This window comes from Loxodonta africana, chromosome 3 (genome assembly GCF_030014295.1).
Source record: "Loxodonta africana isolate mLoxAfr1 chromosome 3, mLoxAfr1.hap2, whole genome shotgun sequence".
In the NCBI taxonomy this organism is placed as follows: Eukaryota; Metazoa; Chordata; class Mammalia; order Proboscidea; family Elephantidae; genus Loxodonta; species Loxodonta africana.
This window is the reverse complement of record NC_087344.1, coordinates 194,352,231-194,367,209: the sequence shown is the minus strand read 5'-3', so window position 1 is coordinate 194,367,209 and position 14,979 is coordinate 194,352,231. Positions and strand designations below refer to the sequence as shown.

At 38.7% G+C, this 14,979-nt stretch overlaps 1 protein-coding gene across 1 annotated transcript in view; it reads right to left on the bottom strand.

The window, feature by feature from the left end:
• Positions 1-2,776: 2,776 nt before the first annotated feature.
• The window catches only part of LOC100671483 (olfactory receptor 10J1-like), a 31,597-nt gene continuing 19,394 nt past the window's right edge, over positions 2,777-14,979 (bottom strand). Inside the window, exon 2 of the mRNA XM_064283181.1 lies at positions 2,777-3,723. Within this exon, the coding sequence (XP_064139251.1) occupies positions 2,777-3,723 (947 nt within the window). The remainder of the gene's footprint in view (positions 3,724-14,979) is intronic.

Sequence of the window (14,979 nt, the reverse complement as noted above, 5' to 3'; positions counted from 1 at the left end):
AGATAAGAAAATATTTCATCACTTGCTTAGGGGTGCACAGCTGGTAAGGAACAAAGGAGAGTCTTACAGTCAAGTCTTTTTATGATTTTGTGCTCTACCCAACAAAAGAGAGCAGTTGGGAGGAGAAGAGTGGAGTCCATATGTCTGGGAAGCAATCAATTTCTGTTAATGATAAGCTCACCATTTCAGGCTAAGTGACTGGGATGTGTCTGGAGAATTATCCAGAAGTGAACCTGTCGTCTTCATTCTCAAGGGTGTCTGAGAAAAGAGACTCTGCCTTGAATTATGGGTATAAATAGGGGTGATGACAGGCAGAAAAACAAAAAAAACAAACACATCCAGAAACAAATCTCTGAGGCAGTTGCCTCCTCAAATGGGTGAGATTGAACTCCCTGTGTTTATCATGTATAAGTAAGAGAACTTTACAAGGGTTGGAAGAGCACTGGGGGCACAGTGGTTAAAGCACCCAGGTGCTACAGCCAAAAGATGGAGAGTTCGAACCCACCAGCTGCTTCGTGGGAGAAAGATGTGGCAGTCTGCTTCTGTAAGGGTTTACAACCTTGGAAACTCTATGGAGTAGTTCTACTCTGTCCTATAGGGTCACTATGAGTTGAAATTTAACTCCATGGCCGTGGGTTTTTGGTTCGATGGGGATTGTAGCTGTTTTCTTACTCTAGCAAAAATTAAGAATATTTGTCTTCGCTTTGTGATTTGCAAAGAACTTTCACACTCATCGTCTTGTGTGATTGTCACAAGAATATCTGGATATAAATTTTATGAGAAAACTGAGTCTCAGAGAGATTAAATAACTCATTAAAGTATATAAGATGAATAAGGAAGTAGAGCCAGGACTCAAAATAGAGTCTTTGTCTTCCAATGCTTAAGTTCTTTCCACTTCACTCTGCTGATCTCTGAAAACCGTACCTAACATTTTAAGTAGCTGGCTGAGTTTCCAGCTATGGATTACCTGTTATAGAGAAGGCCGAAGGGTCAGGGCAGCATTTTCAAGGCTACAGCTTAAAATAAAAATAAAGCCTTTTTATTTACTTAGTAAAAGTGGAAATGACCACTGGCAAACACACAGTGCTTTCATTTCAGGTTCTTTTGGATTTCACCATAAATTTTAAAAAAGTAGTTGAATTTATGTATGGCTGAAGCATAATGGACTATTTAAGAAATTAAGGTATTTGGGCACAGGCCTTACTTTTGAAATTAACATAAAGGAGAATGTGATCTGAATACATATTACTTGGTACATCCGAAACGGTAAGTCATGGGTGTAACTGTGCATAGAGCTAAGATGTCACTTAGTTATAACATCACTAACTACCCGTTTTGTGCACCCACACAGGCATCATGGGGAATTATCACTATAGCAACCAAGGAACGTATGAGGTTTGGAGGTTGGGTAGTGAGGGAGTAGAGACAGCGATTTCTTCTTTATGGCTATCTCATTAGAGAGTTCACAAAGAGATGCTTCAGTTGATTATTTCAAAATGAGTAGGAAAGCGTCCAGGATGAGTGAGCAGTGAGGGTGGCAGTAAGGGATTTCCATTAAGTGGAAACGGCTGTAGCAATGCATGAGAGTGAAATGTGCAATGGGAAACTGCAAGTGACCAGAAATTGTTGAATCGTAGGCTGTGTGGTGCTGGAGGACAAGCTATAGGAAAGAGGTGAGCTGAAGGTGGAGATGAAACTTTCCTTACTCTACTCATCCAAATCCTCCTACTTCTATTCCTGTTAGTGGGATTACCTCTTATTTCTATCTACCAGTTGCTTCTATACATTCTACAAGCATCTCCAAAGGTGATCACAAGTTCTTTTTCCTGGGTTCAGAACACTCACATAGAAGATCACCAACAACCTTTGTATATTCTCATAAAATGCCATTATGATTACTCAATGCCACCTCTTTCTTTAACTAGATCTCCAAGGAGCTTGAATCACTTTTCAAAAATATTTCTCTTACATGATCATGAAAACTTACATCTCCATTTTCCTATACCTCTAACCTGGAACTTACATGAAAAAGATCCAGACTTCAAAAGCTGTAGAGTTTTATGGATGCTTAAAGGATCTCTGGTGGTGCAGTAGTTAAGGAGCTCGGCTGCTAACTGAGGAGTTAGCTCTTCGAACCCACCAGCTTGCCCTGTGGGAGAGAGATGTAGCAGTTTGCTTCTGTAAAGATTACAGCCTTAGAAATTTTATGGGGCAGTTCTACTCTGTCCTATAGAGTCACTATCAGTTGGAATTGACTTAACAACAATGGATTTATTGTTTCTGATATCCATTTAAATTATGTCTAAGATACAAAGGAACTTGAATTGTCCATAAAGGAACAGTTTCAGTTCTGTGTTAAAATTAAAAAAAAAAAAAAAAAAATATATATTTTTTTTTTTTTAAACTTACATAGCTCTAAATAGTAAGAGGAAATCTCATGCCCAAAAAAGAGTATCATAGAATGTATTTTAAAGCTTTGGTCTGTCCTGGAGCAACCTCCCTTCATTAATTATGTCTGTACTCTGATTTCATTCAGTCACAGGCAGCCCAGCAACTTCCCAACACCACTCAGTTATTTCTTCTGTGGTTGGCCTTCCATGTCTTCCCTGTTCTCCTGTGACATTCAGGCTTGTGCTTTGGAGAACCTTCTCCATTTCTCAAATGGCTGAATTTGTGGTCCCTTGGTTGCCTCTTAACAGACTCTAGGGTTTTTACTCACAGTGACTTCCCTGCCTAGAGGATCTTCTAAGACACTCATGAGAATGTGTTCATGTTGTCAGGAGAATTTTCTGCCAATACTCCTGCACAGAGCATCCTTGACCTCTTTGTTCCTCAGGGTGTACACCACAGGGTTCGGTAGGGGGGTGATGACAGTGTAGGTCACTGAGATCAGCTGATCCTGATCCCTGGTGTTCTCTGACTTGGGCTTGAGGTAGGCAATGGAGGTACAGCCATAGTGGACAATGACCACAGTGATATGAGAAGCACAGGTGGCAAAGGCCTTCTTTCTGCCCTCAGCAGAGGCAATCTTGAGGATAGTGGAGATGATGAGGATGTAGGAAATGAAAACCAAACCCATGGGAACCAGGATTACCAGGACACTGATGATTAAGGTCAGGATCTCATTAAAGGTGGTGTCAGTGCAAGAGAGCTTCATCACAGGTTGGATATCACAGAAGAAGTGGGCCACCTTTGTGGAACAGAAAGGAAGCCTGAACACAGACAACACCTGTGTCATTGCTACAATTAAACCAATGCTGCAGGCCCTCCATACCAGCTGGACACATATCTTCTTGTTCATGATGATGGAATACCTCAAGGGATTGCAAATAGCCACATAACGGTCATACCCCATTGCTGTGATGAGGAAGCAGTTGTTGATGGCCAAAGTGATGAAGAAGAACATCTGGGTGGCACAACCTGCCAAAGAAATGGGTTGACTCAGGCCTATGAGATTAAACAGCATCCTTGGTATAATGACCAATGTGTACATGGTCTCTGAAGCTGACAACATGCTGAGGAAGAAGTACATGGGGGTGTGGAGGTGACGATCAAGGCTAACGATGATCACAATGATGACATTGCCTGCCAGGGTTAATATGTAGAGTACAAGGAATACAACAAAGAGGGTGAGCTGGTGCTCATGGAAGCTGGAGAAACCTTGGAAAACAAACTCAGTCACCATAGTATGATTCTCTGTCTTCATGAAATTATATATGGCATCTAAGAAGGAAAAAATATGTAAGGATCCTAAATGGAAGAACTCTTTCAAGTAGTAAAAATACAAGACCAGTCACTGAGAAGTCAACTCTGACTCATGGAGATCCCATGTGTGTCAGAGTAGAATTGTGCTCCATAGGGTTTTCAGTGACTGATTTTTCAGAAGTAGATCACCAGGCCTTTCTTTCAAGGCACCTCTGGGTGGACACTAGCCTCCAGCCTTTAGGTTACCAGTCAAGCACATTAACGGTTTTGTACCACCCAGGGACTCCTGTCAATAGTGGGCTGGGAAAATTCTTGTGGTTAGTGCACCTCAGGTCTTTGCTTATTTATATTCACACTCAGATTAGATTCCTTTGACAGTGGAGAGTGGAGAAACTTTCTTTTTCTCACCAAAAAGAAAACACATAGCTTTTAGAGTCAAGTACTGTGAACTCATATCCTAGTTCTATCATGCTCTAACTCTGTTGGGCAAGGAATTTAGATCTCTAAGGCTAGTTTCCTCAACTTTAAATAGATGCAGTAATGATAACAGCATCATAGAACTGTGATAAAAAATGTAAACGGTCCAGTATTATACTTACATTAACCAAAAAAGCAAATCTGTTGCTGTAGAGTTGATTCCAACTCATAACGACCCTAGGATAGAGTAGAACTGCCCCATAGAGATTCCAAGGAGCACCTGGTGGATTCCAACTGCCGATCTTTTGGTTAGCAGCATTAGAACTTAACCAATACGCCACCAGGGTTTGCATACTTATATTAGATTACAAATTATTTAATACATTCAATTTCAGTGGTATCATGCAGAATTTCAGGTTCTGTAGCTACCTGAAGCCCTGGTTGCCCAGTGGTTAAGAGCTCAGCTGCTAACCAAAAGGTCAGCAGTTTGAATCCACCAGCAACTCCTTGGAAACACTGTGGGGCAGTTCTGCTCTGTCCTGTAAGGTTGCTGTGAGTTGAAATCGACTCAATGGCGATGTTATGGTTATGGGTAGCTACCTATCATTTCCTGGGCTTCCAGGGTTTGGGTAGAGCTCTTCTCATCGTGGCTTCCACATTGAGTTCTCTTTCTAGTCCTCTGTGAGGACACTGCTTCTATCAACTTCTATTCTACACTCCTCCTACCTAGATACCACTCATCTTCAAACCACCCAAAGCCCACGTCGTCTATAAAATATTTTCCTCCTTTCTCTCCCTAATGTTCTTGTATGTGTAGGTAGCTTAGAATTGCTTTTTGTTTTGAAAGCACCTGATAGTGCACTTGTGGTTACAAAACACCCTCACATACATTACTTCATTTCATCATCATCCAATGGAACAGGGAGAACAAACGTTATTATTTCTCTTCAGACACAGACACTGAGGCTCAACTCTGTTTAGGAAATTGCCGGTGACACACAGGTATTGAAGGACAAAACTAAGATTTGAATCCAGGTCTTCTGATCCTGTATCTGTTGTTTCTCCCACTACACAAAACTACATTTTAGAACTGCCAGCACTATAGCCAGATTATACACTCTTTGAGGGTAGGAGCCATGTACTCCCGCTCTTTATGACCCTGGTGTGACTGCTGCAATGTAAAGTCTAAATATCTGCTGATAGAATCATTATAGGTCATTGCTCCATCACGAAAATTATCCACCAGGATGCAGAATGCTGGAGCACTACAGTGAGGTTTTCTTTAAAAAAAAAAAGGAAGAATAAATGCTTTCCTTTTCCTCTGTCTCCTTTTCCCTGCTGCCTATGCCTGTTGACAGCAAAAAACCACTAAAGAATTGGGCCAGATTTTAACACTAAAATTATAACATTATAACACTAAAAGAAAGCATGATGTCATTAACATCTAATTGGAAAATCTACTGGTAATGCAACTTTTCTAGTAGCCTTTACCCTATTACTAAGCAACATATAATCATTTGTAATGGATCATCTGTAAAAAATAAATTCAGTAATAGAATGGACGGAGTGGCCTGAAAAGTGGATTTTGCTGGAAGTAAAAAAAATTAGTTACATTACACAATGATCCACTATTAGGCACATTTCAAAGGTAAGCTCTTTTAGTGCTTTTAAAATTTAATTCATCTAATTTTCAGAAATAGATCATTTTTCATAAAGGAAATCTACAAAATTTACGAAAAGGTATTTTTGTAGGGATTGGGGTGCACGGTTGTGTTACAGCTCCTCAGAGCATGATATGCAAGGAAATGGGATAGAGCTGCAAGACATAAATTTTATGTTAGACGTCAGGGACTATTTCTTGATGGGGGAAGTTGTTTGACCCTGTTGTGTGTAACCTGGTAAATCACTGTAAAGATGCTCGATGAGGCTTTATAAACAGTGTCTCTGTGGACCATGATTTGTCTGAAGACAAGAGTATGGATAACTGATGAGAAACTGAGCCACATTCTTTATTACTACATTAGTTAAGATACTCTAATCCTGTAAGGTGAGGATTCTTTAGGATTAGCAGGAGAACTTTGAAAGCAGTAAATTAAGGAAAACAAAGAAAATATATATTTTGACACCAGGATCCTTTCCAGCTTGATATTATTAGACCCTTTAACAACAACACCCATGAAAACCAAACCAAACCCATTGCTGTCAAGCCCATTCTGACTCATGTAGGCCCCATGTGTTACAGAGTAGAACTGCACCATAGGGTTTTCTTGGCTGTAGTCTTTGTGGGAGCAGATTACCAGGCCTTCTTTCATGGCATGGCTGAGTTGGTTTGAACCGCCAACCTTTAGGTGAGTATTCAAGTACTAACCGTTTGTGCCACCTAGGGAAGGTATTTTATTCCTCATTTGGTTCCCTCCCATAACCACTGAAGTCTTTTTCCAAATCTCACTTACTTCTATGTCTGCAAACCTGTGGCTCAATAGAGAAATGGAGATACAAGTCAGAAATGTGGCCCATGAGCCACAAGTATTTACAAGTCAAGATCAAGGTAAAAAGGCGTCTGGTTGTGGTCCAGTCCCAGGTTGGCAGTAGAAGAAAAATTACAGGGGGTTCTTTAGACACTAGATATTTCCTCCAGCTGGAGGAAAAGACTTTTAAGCCTGAGAAATATTCTCTGAGGACCAGCTCTCATGGTTCCTGGGTGCCATTCCTTGAGCACCCTGGAGAGTCATCTTGGGGCTAGGAGGAAGCAGACAGCCAGTGTCAGGAGACCTAGTTATGTGTGGGGCTCATTTACAAGATTACATGGGCTTGTGCTTTGGGAGTCTTGGGGCAGTTTTCACTGCAAGTAGAAACAGCAGTGGCTTATTTGTCAGGTTTTTTTTTTTTTTTTTTTTTTTTAAATAAATGTTCTATTTTTATACAGTTATTCTGTGGAAAACCATGGTTACAAAGCCCGAGTGAGCTCTAGCTGAGAGCCACTGTCTTGGATTCCAGGAAATCTGCACAGCTCTTGGTTAAGAGCGCAGGCTGCTAACCAAAAGGTCAGCAGTTCCAATCAACCAGCTGCTCCTTGGAAACCCATGGGACAGTTCTACTCTGTCCTATAGGGTTGCTATGAGTTGATGGCACACAACAACAACCTGTAACCGGGAACCCTGCTCAGTATTAGAAGCTGTTTTATTTTTTGTTCTGGAACTTAAACATTCAAACATGGCTATAGTTTCTGTTCTGTGGGATTCAGAAATAGGAAATCACAGTTCAATAGATAATGGAGATGTCTCTAGAAGGCCAGGAAACCACTGTTAGTATACAACAAACCTGAACCAAGGTTTCACCCTAAGAAACCAGTAGGCAAATAGCTAAACACACTGGGCTGTATGAGCCCAGCCTGGAGTTATCTCAACTCTGGTCTCCCTGCTCCAGCCCAAAGCACCTTTTGGGAGAGGTCATTGTTGTTGTTAGGTGCTATTGAGTAGATTTTGACTAATAGTGACCCCATGTGACAGAGACGAACTGCTCCATAGGGTTTCCTAGGCCATACTCTTTTCGGGAACAGATCACCAGGTCTTCCTCCCTTAGAGCCACTGGGTGGTTTCGAGCCACCAACCTTTCGGTTAGCAGCTAAGCACTTAACTGTTGCACCACCAGGGCCCCTTTTTTGGAGAGGAAAGGGCAGGGTAATTTTGGAAGCATCTTATTCTCACTGATTCTTTTATTCCTAAATTATTCATCTCATCACCTGATCCTGCCAATTCACCAAGTTAATTTTTTCACACTTGGCAAAAAACAAAGCGCCTGCTTTCACAGCTTGATAAACTTGAAAAATATGTCTTGTGCTCTATTTTTTTTCTATTTCTTTCTTATTCTTCCTTCCCTGCTGAACGTGCAACAAGTTTTAATTTTAGAAAATTATAAAATGCAAATGTTTATTATAAAATAAAAATATTTGATAACTTTTGCTCTTATCACTATCAGTTTCAGAGACATAAGGGAAGACTAACCAAATAGGGTTTATTAAAAAACTCAACATTTTTCATTAACACAATTAATAAAGTTAACATTTCAACTGCTTTCCTTGTTATTTAAGACTGAGTAGTATCTTCACATGCTTTATAACCTGTTATGTTTTGGGCATCAAAGTATGATTGGATAGTCCTCCATTTTTGTGCTACCCTGTAGGTTAAATTTGTGTTTTTCTTTCCCTTTTCTAGTGAGAAAGGGGGCAAAATGCCACTCTAGTTATCACTGGAAACACAAATCAGTGTGGTGGCATAAAGAGCCTCCCCACTATAAAGGAAAACCCACTGCCGTCGAGCCGACTGCGACTCATAACGACCCTATGGGACAGAGTAGAACTGCCCCGTAGAGTTTCCAAGGAGTGCCTGGCGGATTTGAACTGCCGACCTTTTGGTTAGCAGCCGTAGCACTTAACCACTACGCCACCAGGGTTTCACAATAAAAATAAGTAGTTTTACTATAAAGGAAGTGGGTGTAAAGTCCCTTCCCCTGAAACGGTCAAGATGTGTAAACAAGGTGGAGAGAACTTTGTATTGTAATAATCTGAGTTCCTTGCCAAAACCTAGGATGCCATCTTGGAGGAGGATATACTAGTAGCCTTATTTCCAGTGGAGATATGCCCTTTTACGTTTTAATGGTTGCAGGGGGAAATTTAGTGGAGTCCTAGGTTTATTAATGACCAGGAAATGAAGTAGGACAGTGATTGGGAGTCTAGGGTGGCCCAACAGCCTCTGACTTTTGGTCAGCAGGTTTCTAAAATTATGGCTGTGAAAACAACTGAGAGAGCTGAGAACTAAGTGCCATGTTCTGAGAACCTATGCTTGGTGCCTTTACCTCAGCCTAGCACTGAGGAGATGGGGTCGTCCATATACGTAACCATAGTTATCTATATCCATAGTTGCTTGTACTGAAAACTGGATGTTCTAATCATCTAATGCTGCTTAACAAACCATCCTGAACTTATTGGCATAATGTAACAATATAATTTATTATCATTTCTCATTTTTCTGGGGGTGACTGGTCTCCGTCAGGCAGTTCTTACATAGGGTCTCTCAGGTAGTTGTGGTCAGGAGGTGTCTGGGGCTTGCTTCCTCACATGCTGTTGGTTGATATTGACTGTCAGCTGAGATAGCTACGTATACCTTCTCCTTGTGGCCTGGGTTCCTCACAGAATGGTGTTCTGGGTTCCAAGAGCAAGTTCCAAGTGAGAGAGCCAGGCAGAAGCTGTTTTACACTTTATGACCAGCCTTGAAGTCACATAGCATCTCTCTTACCACGCTGTATTGGTCCAGGCAAAGTCCTGCCCAGTTTCAAGAGGAGGAGATATAGACTTCACCTGGGATGAGGGATTACCTCCATCTTTGGAGAATACACTTATCACACTGAATCAGCTGCTGATCAGTATCTTCTCTTGGATAGTTTAGGTCAGTTGCCCTCAAAGGGAAACAGGAAACAAAATTAAAATTAGATTAGTTGAACTCTAGATTGTCCCTACTTGGTTGTTTATATAAACCTTATCACCCTATTTGGACTGCTTAAGTTCCAGGGGTTCTTGGAAAAATGAAGGGAAAATTTTGAGTCCCCTCACAAAAGGGAGACGTTTACTGTGATCTCTTGTTTAAGATGGTATTCACTAGGTTTCTCCTTTGTCAAGTTATAATTTCCTTCTTTTTATGTTATAAGTAATTTGTAGGGTGCTATGTTTTTTGGGTTTTATGTTGAGACTAACATCCTGTTTCTCATCAGATCACATTGTCTTAACAACTATAGCTTTATAATAAATATAAGTCATCAGGTGTATCCACTCTTCTTACCTTATGTTATTCTTCATTAGCTTGCCCTTTGCTTCTCCATACAAATTTTAGAATCGGCTTTTGAGAATTGCCTTAATTAATAGGTCATTTGGGATGAATTCATATGAGCTAACTGTCCATTTATTTAAATATCCTTAATGTTGTATCAGGAGGCCCCAAGATCACTCTCAGGCTTGATGATTCACTACAAGGACTCACAGGACACAGAAAAGCTGTTATACTCATGGTTATGGTATATTACAGCAAAATGATACAAATTAAAATCGGAAAAGGGAAAGACATATGAGACTAAGTCTCGGAGAAACCAGGCGCAAGCTTCCAGGTGTCCTCTCCCACTGAAGTCACATAAAAAAAAACATATAGTCACGCTTAATTCTTCCAGTAATGATGTGTGACAACATGTGCAAAATGTTGCCAACCAGGGAAGCTCAGTTATGTAGGCTTGCAGTGACATGTGATTGACCTTAGCAACTCAGACTCCACCTGGAAGAGCAAATGACAGGCATTTACCATAAATCACAGTGTTAGCATAAACTCTGATTACACTGATACCATATGGCCCAAGGACACTTATCAGGTGAACTTTCACTCCCTGGTTTTTAGGATCCGTTGAAAGTTTTCTAACTCCGTCATTCCTCCTATAGGTTGGCATTCTACTGTAAGGAAAAGACATAATCCACTACTCACATTATTTTGATATTCAAATCATCCCAGAATTGCCCAAAGGGACCTGTTTCATCCTAGATCCTATGTTCTTTTGACATGTCTCCATTATTCTTTGAGTACTTCTTTAAAATCCATCCTCAAAAGATATTGCTTAGTCATTTTGTACTTTTCTTGCACTGGCCCTGGAATCAGCCATTTTTCTGAGGAGCCCTGGTACCTTTTAGTGGAGAATGGAATTTAGAAACCAAGACTTAGGTGCTATGTGTACTCATTGTCACTTGTATATCATTACTTTTAGGATTTCTTAGTGAAAAACCTAGAATGTGTGTGTGTGTGCATGTGTGTGTGTGTGCATGTGTGTGTGTGTGTGTGTTATATCTATATCTTAAAAACCATGAGTTCACCCTGATATCTCCAATTCCAAACTAATATTGCAGGGTACATTCCAGGGTTTGCTTTTTCATTTCTTTTTCCAACAGTGAAAACCCTAAAATTCCCAATATATTTCACATTTGTTCAAGCCTAAAATACACAGAAAATAATTTCTGAATTGCTAATCCCTACCACAGCAAAAATCAACTCTACTAGAGTTTAGAAGTGTCCTACGCATTCACTTGAACAACTGTATATTGCAGGTAAGAATATAACACAGTTTTTCTAACTGATCCTAACTACCAAGGGATATTTACATTGCTTGAAGTTTTTGGCATTTACTAAGGAGTGCTGTAAAGAGAATCACTGCTCAAATATAAGTGTGCATTTCTGTGAGCATATCAATAGGATGCATTCCTGAAAGCAAAATTCCTCGGTCAGTGATATGTGTATTTAAAAATGTAATATCTATTGTCAAACTGAAACCAAAGTAGGATGTACCAAGTCACACATTCGGAACACTACTAGAGAATACTTTCTTACACTTGCATCAACCACAGATATTACCTACTCTTAAATATTTTGTCAAGCTAAGGGGTAAAGAAAACCCTGGTGGCATAGTGGTTAAGAGCTACATCTGCTAACCGAAAGGTCGGAAGTTCAAATCCACCAAGCGCTCCTTGGAAACTCTATGGGACAGTTCTACTCTGTCTTATAGGGTCGCTATGCGTCGGAATCGACTTGATGGCAGTGGGTAATAGGTAAAAAGGGTGTTGTATTATTCTTTAAAATTTTATTTCTTCAATTATGGATGAGGATTTTCATATGTTTATTAGTCATTTGTCTTCCATTTGCTATGCCCATTTACATATTATGCTCATTTTTCATACTGGGTTATTTATACTTTTCTTATTATAAGAGTCCTATGATGAGAAAATAAACTTTTCATCATACAATTTGTAAATGCTTTTCATCCGTTTTTCATTTCTAATGGACTTGTAGATTTGAAATTTTAGTAGTGTTTTATTTATGAACTTATTTCTTGATATTAGCCTTTATTGTTTCTGTATTTTGTTTTATACTTAAGAGGGCCTTCCTAACTCCAAGATTTTTTTTTTTAGTTACCCATGCTTTCTTCTACACCTTTTATGCTCCAATTTTTGATTCTCCTTTTTTAGATGAATTTAATTAATTTAGTATTTAATTGGTTTTAAGAAACAAAGTTAGGTATACTTCCTAAAACCAAATAGGATATGGCATTTAAATTCCTAATAAGTAGCTTGTTGCCTCAACATCATATATTTAATAATAAAAATGTCTTATACCGTTACTACCTTTTGCTCTCATATGCTAAATTTCCCCTACATTACGGTTTGAAATTGCCCTAGTTATTCTCACATTTAACAATTGATGGTATTTCCTTGGTTTCTCATTGTATTCATAGAAATTTTGGGCAAATTGTCACCTTTAGTCTTTACAACACTGAAGCTTTCTATCTAAAGCAAGATTTTAAAGAAAATATTTAAGTTCTTCTTTTATACATTTCCAGAGAGTTTTAAAATATTCTTCATATATATAATGCACATTTATTATTTCCACGTGTGAGTTTCAATTATAAATGAAATATTGTTTTTCCATTTTATTTACTGAAGAGTTATTATTTTAATTACTTCCTACCTTTCCAGCTCACTACCACTGGCACTCTAATCCAAATAATTCCTCAATTCATAAAACAAAAGATTTAAATAGAACCTAGAGTCCCCTAATACAATACAGAAAATATCCTGGATACAAATTAGAAATCAATAATAGAAAGACAACAGGAAAACCTCTGAAAGCATGAAACATACTTCCAAATAATCCATATATCAAAGAGGAAGTCTCAAAAGAAATAAGAGAATACACAGAAAAGAATGAAAATGAATATACAGCACATCAAAATACGTGAAAACAGCTAAAGCAGTGCTGACAGAAAAATTTCTAACACTAAATGCTTGTATTAGAGAAGAGAAAACATCTAAAATCAGTAATCCAAGTTCCTACCTCAAGAAACTAGAAATAGGAAAGTAAAATAAACCCAAAGCAAGCAGAAAGAAGGCAATTATAAAGATAAGAGCAGAAGGCAATGAAATTAAAAACAGGAAAATGAAGTCAACATAACAAAATAGGTTCTTTAGAAAATCAATAAAATTGGCAACACTGTAGCAAGACTAACAAAAATAAAAACAGAGAAGACATAAATCACCAATGTCATTTATGAAGTAGGGGATGTCACTATAGATTATGCAACTATTGAAAGGGTAATAAGGAAATACTATGCACAGCTTTATGCTCATAAACCTGAAAACTTAAAAGAAATGGCACAAATTCCTAAAAAAACTGAAATGGTCAAAACTCAGATTGGATAATCTGAGTAATCCTGTAAGCATAAGATAGATAATAATCTAAATAGTCTTCCAACTGTTAAAAAATTTGAATTTATAACTTTAAAACTCCTGAAAAAGATATGCAAGGCTGGTTTAATATTAGAAAAACCATTAATGTAATCCACCATGTAAATAAAACAAAAGACAAAAACCACATGATCTTATCAATTGATGCAGAAAAGGCATTTGACAAAGTCTGGTACTGGTACAATAATAGGCACATAGACCAATGGAACAGAATTGAGAACCCAGATATAAATCCATCCACATATGAGCAGCTGATATTTGACAAAGGACCAGTGTCAGTTAATTGGGGAAAAGATAGTCTAACAAATGGTGCTGGCATAACTGGATATCCATTCGCAAAAAAAAGAAACAGGACCCATACCTCACATCATGCACAAAAACTGACTCCAAGTGGATCAAAGACCTAAACATAAAGACTAAAACGATAAAGATCATGGAAGAAAAAATAGGGACAACGTTAGAAGTCCTAATACAAGGCATAAACAGAATACAAAACATTACCAAAAATGACAAAGAGAAACCAGATAACTGGGAGCTCCTAAAAATCAAACACCTATGCTCATCTAAAGACTTCACCAAAAGAGTAAAAAGACCACCTACAGATTGGGAAAGAATTTTCAGCTATGACATCTCCGACCAGCGCCTGATCTCTAAAATCTACATGATTCTGTTAAAACTCAATCACAAAAAGACAAACAACCCAATCAAGAAGTGGGCAAAGGATATGAACACGTACTTCACTAAAGAAGATATTCAGGCAGCCAACAGATACATGAGAAAATGCTCTTGCTCATTAACCATTAGAGAAATGCAAATTAAAACTACGATGAGATTCCATCTCACTCCAACAAGGCTGGCATTAATCCAAAAACACAAAATAATAAATGTTGGAGAGGCTGAGGAGAGATTGGAACTCTTATACACTGCTGGTGGGAATGTAAAATGGTACAACCACTTTGGAAATCTATCTGGCGTTATCTTAAACAGTTAGAAATAGAACTACCATACAACCCAGAAACCCCACTCCTCGGAATATACCCTAGAGAAACAAGAGCCTTCACACAAACAGATATATGCACACCCATGTTTATTGCAGATCTGTTTACAATAGCAAAAAGCTGGAAGCAACCAAGGTGTCCATCAACGGATGAATGGGTAAATAAATTGTGGTATATTCACACAATGAAATACTACCCATCGATAAAGAACAACAAGGAAACTGTGAAACATTTCATAACATGGAGGAACCTGGAAGGCATTATGCTGAGTGAAATTAGTCAGAGGCAAAAGGACAAGTATTGTATAAGACCACTATTATAAGATCTTGAGAAATAATATAAACTGAGAAGAACACATACTTTTGTGGTTATGAGGGGGGGAGGGAGGGAGGGTGGGAGAGGGTTATTTACTGATTAGTTAGTAGATAAGAACTACTTTAGGTGAAGGGAAGGACAATACTCAATACACGGAAGGTCAGCTCAACTGGACTGGACCAAAAGCAAAGAAGTTTCCGGGATAAAATGAATGCTTCA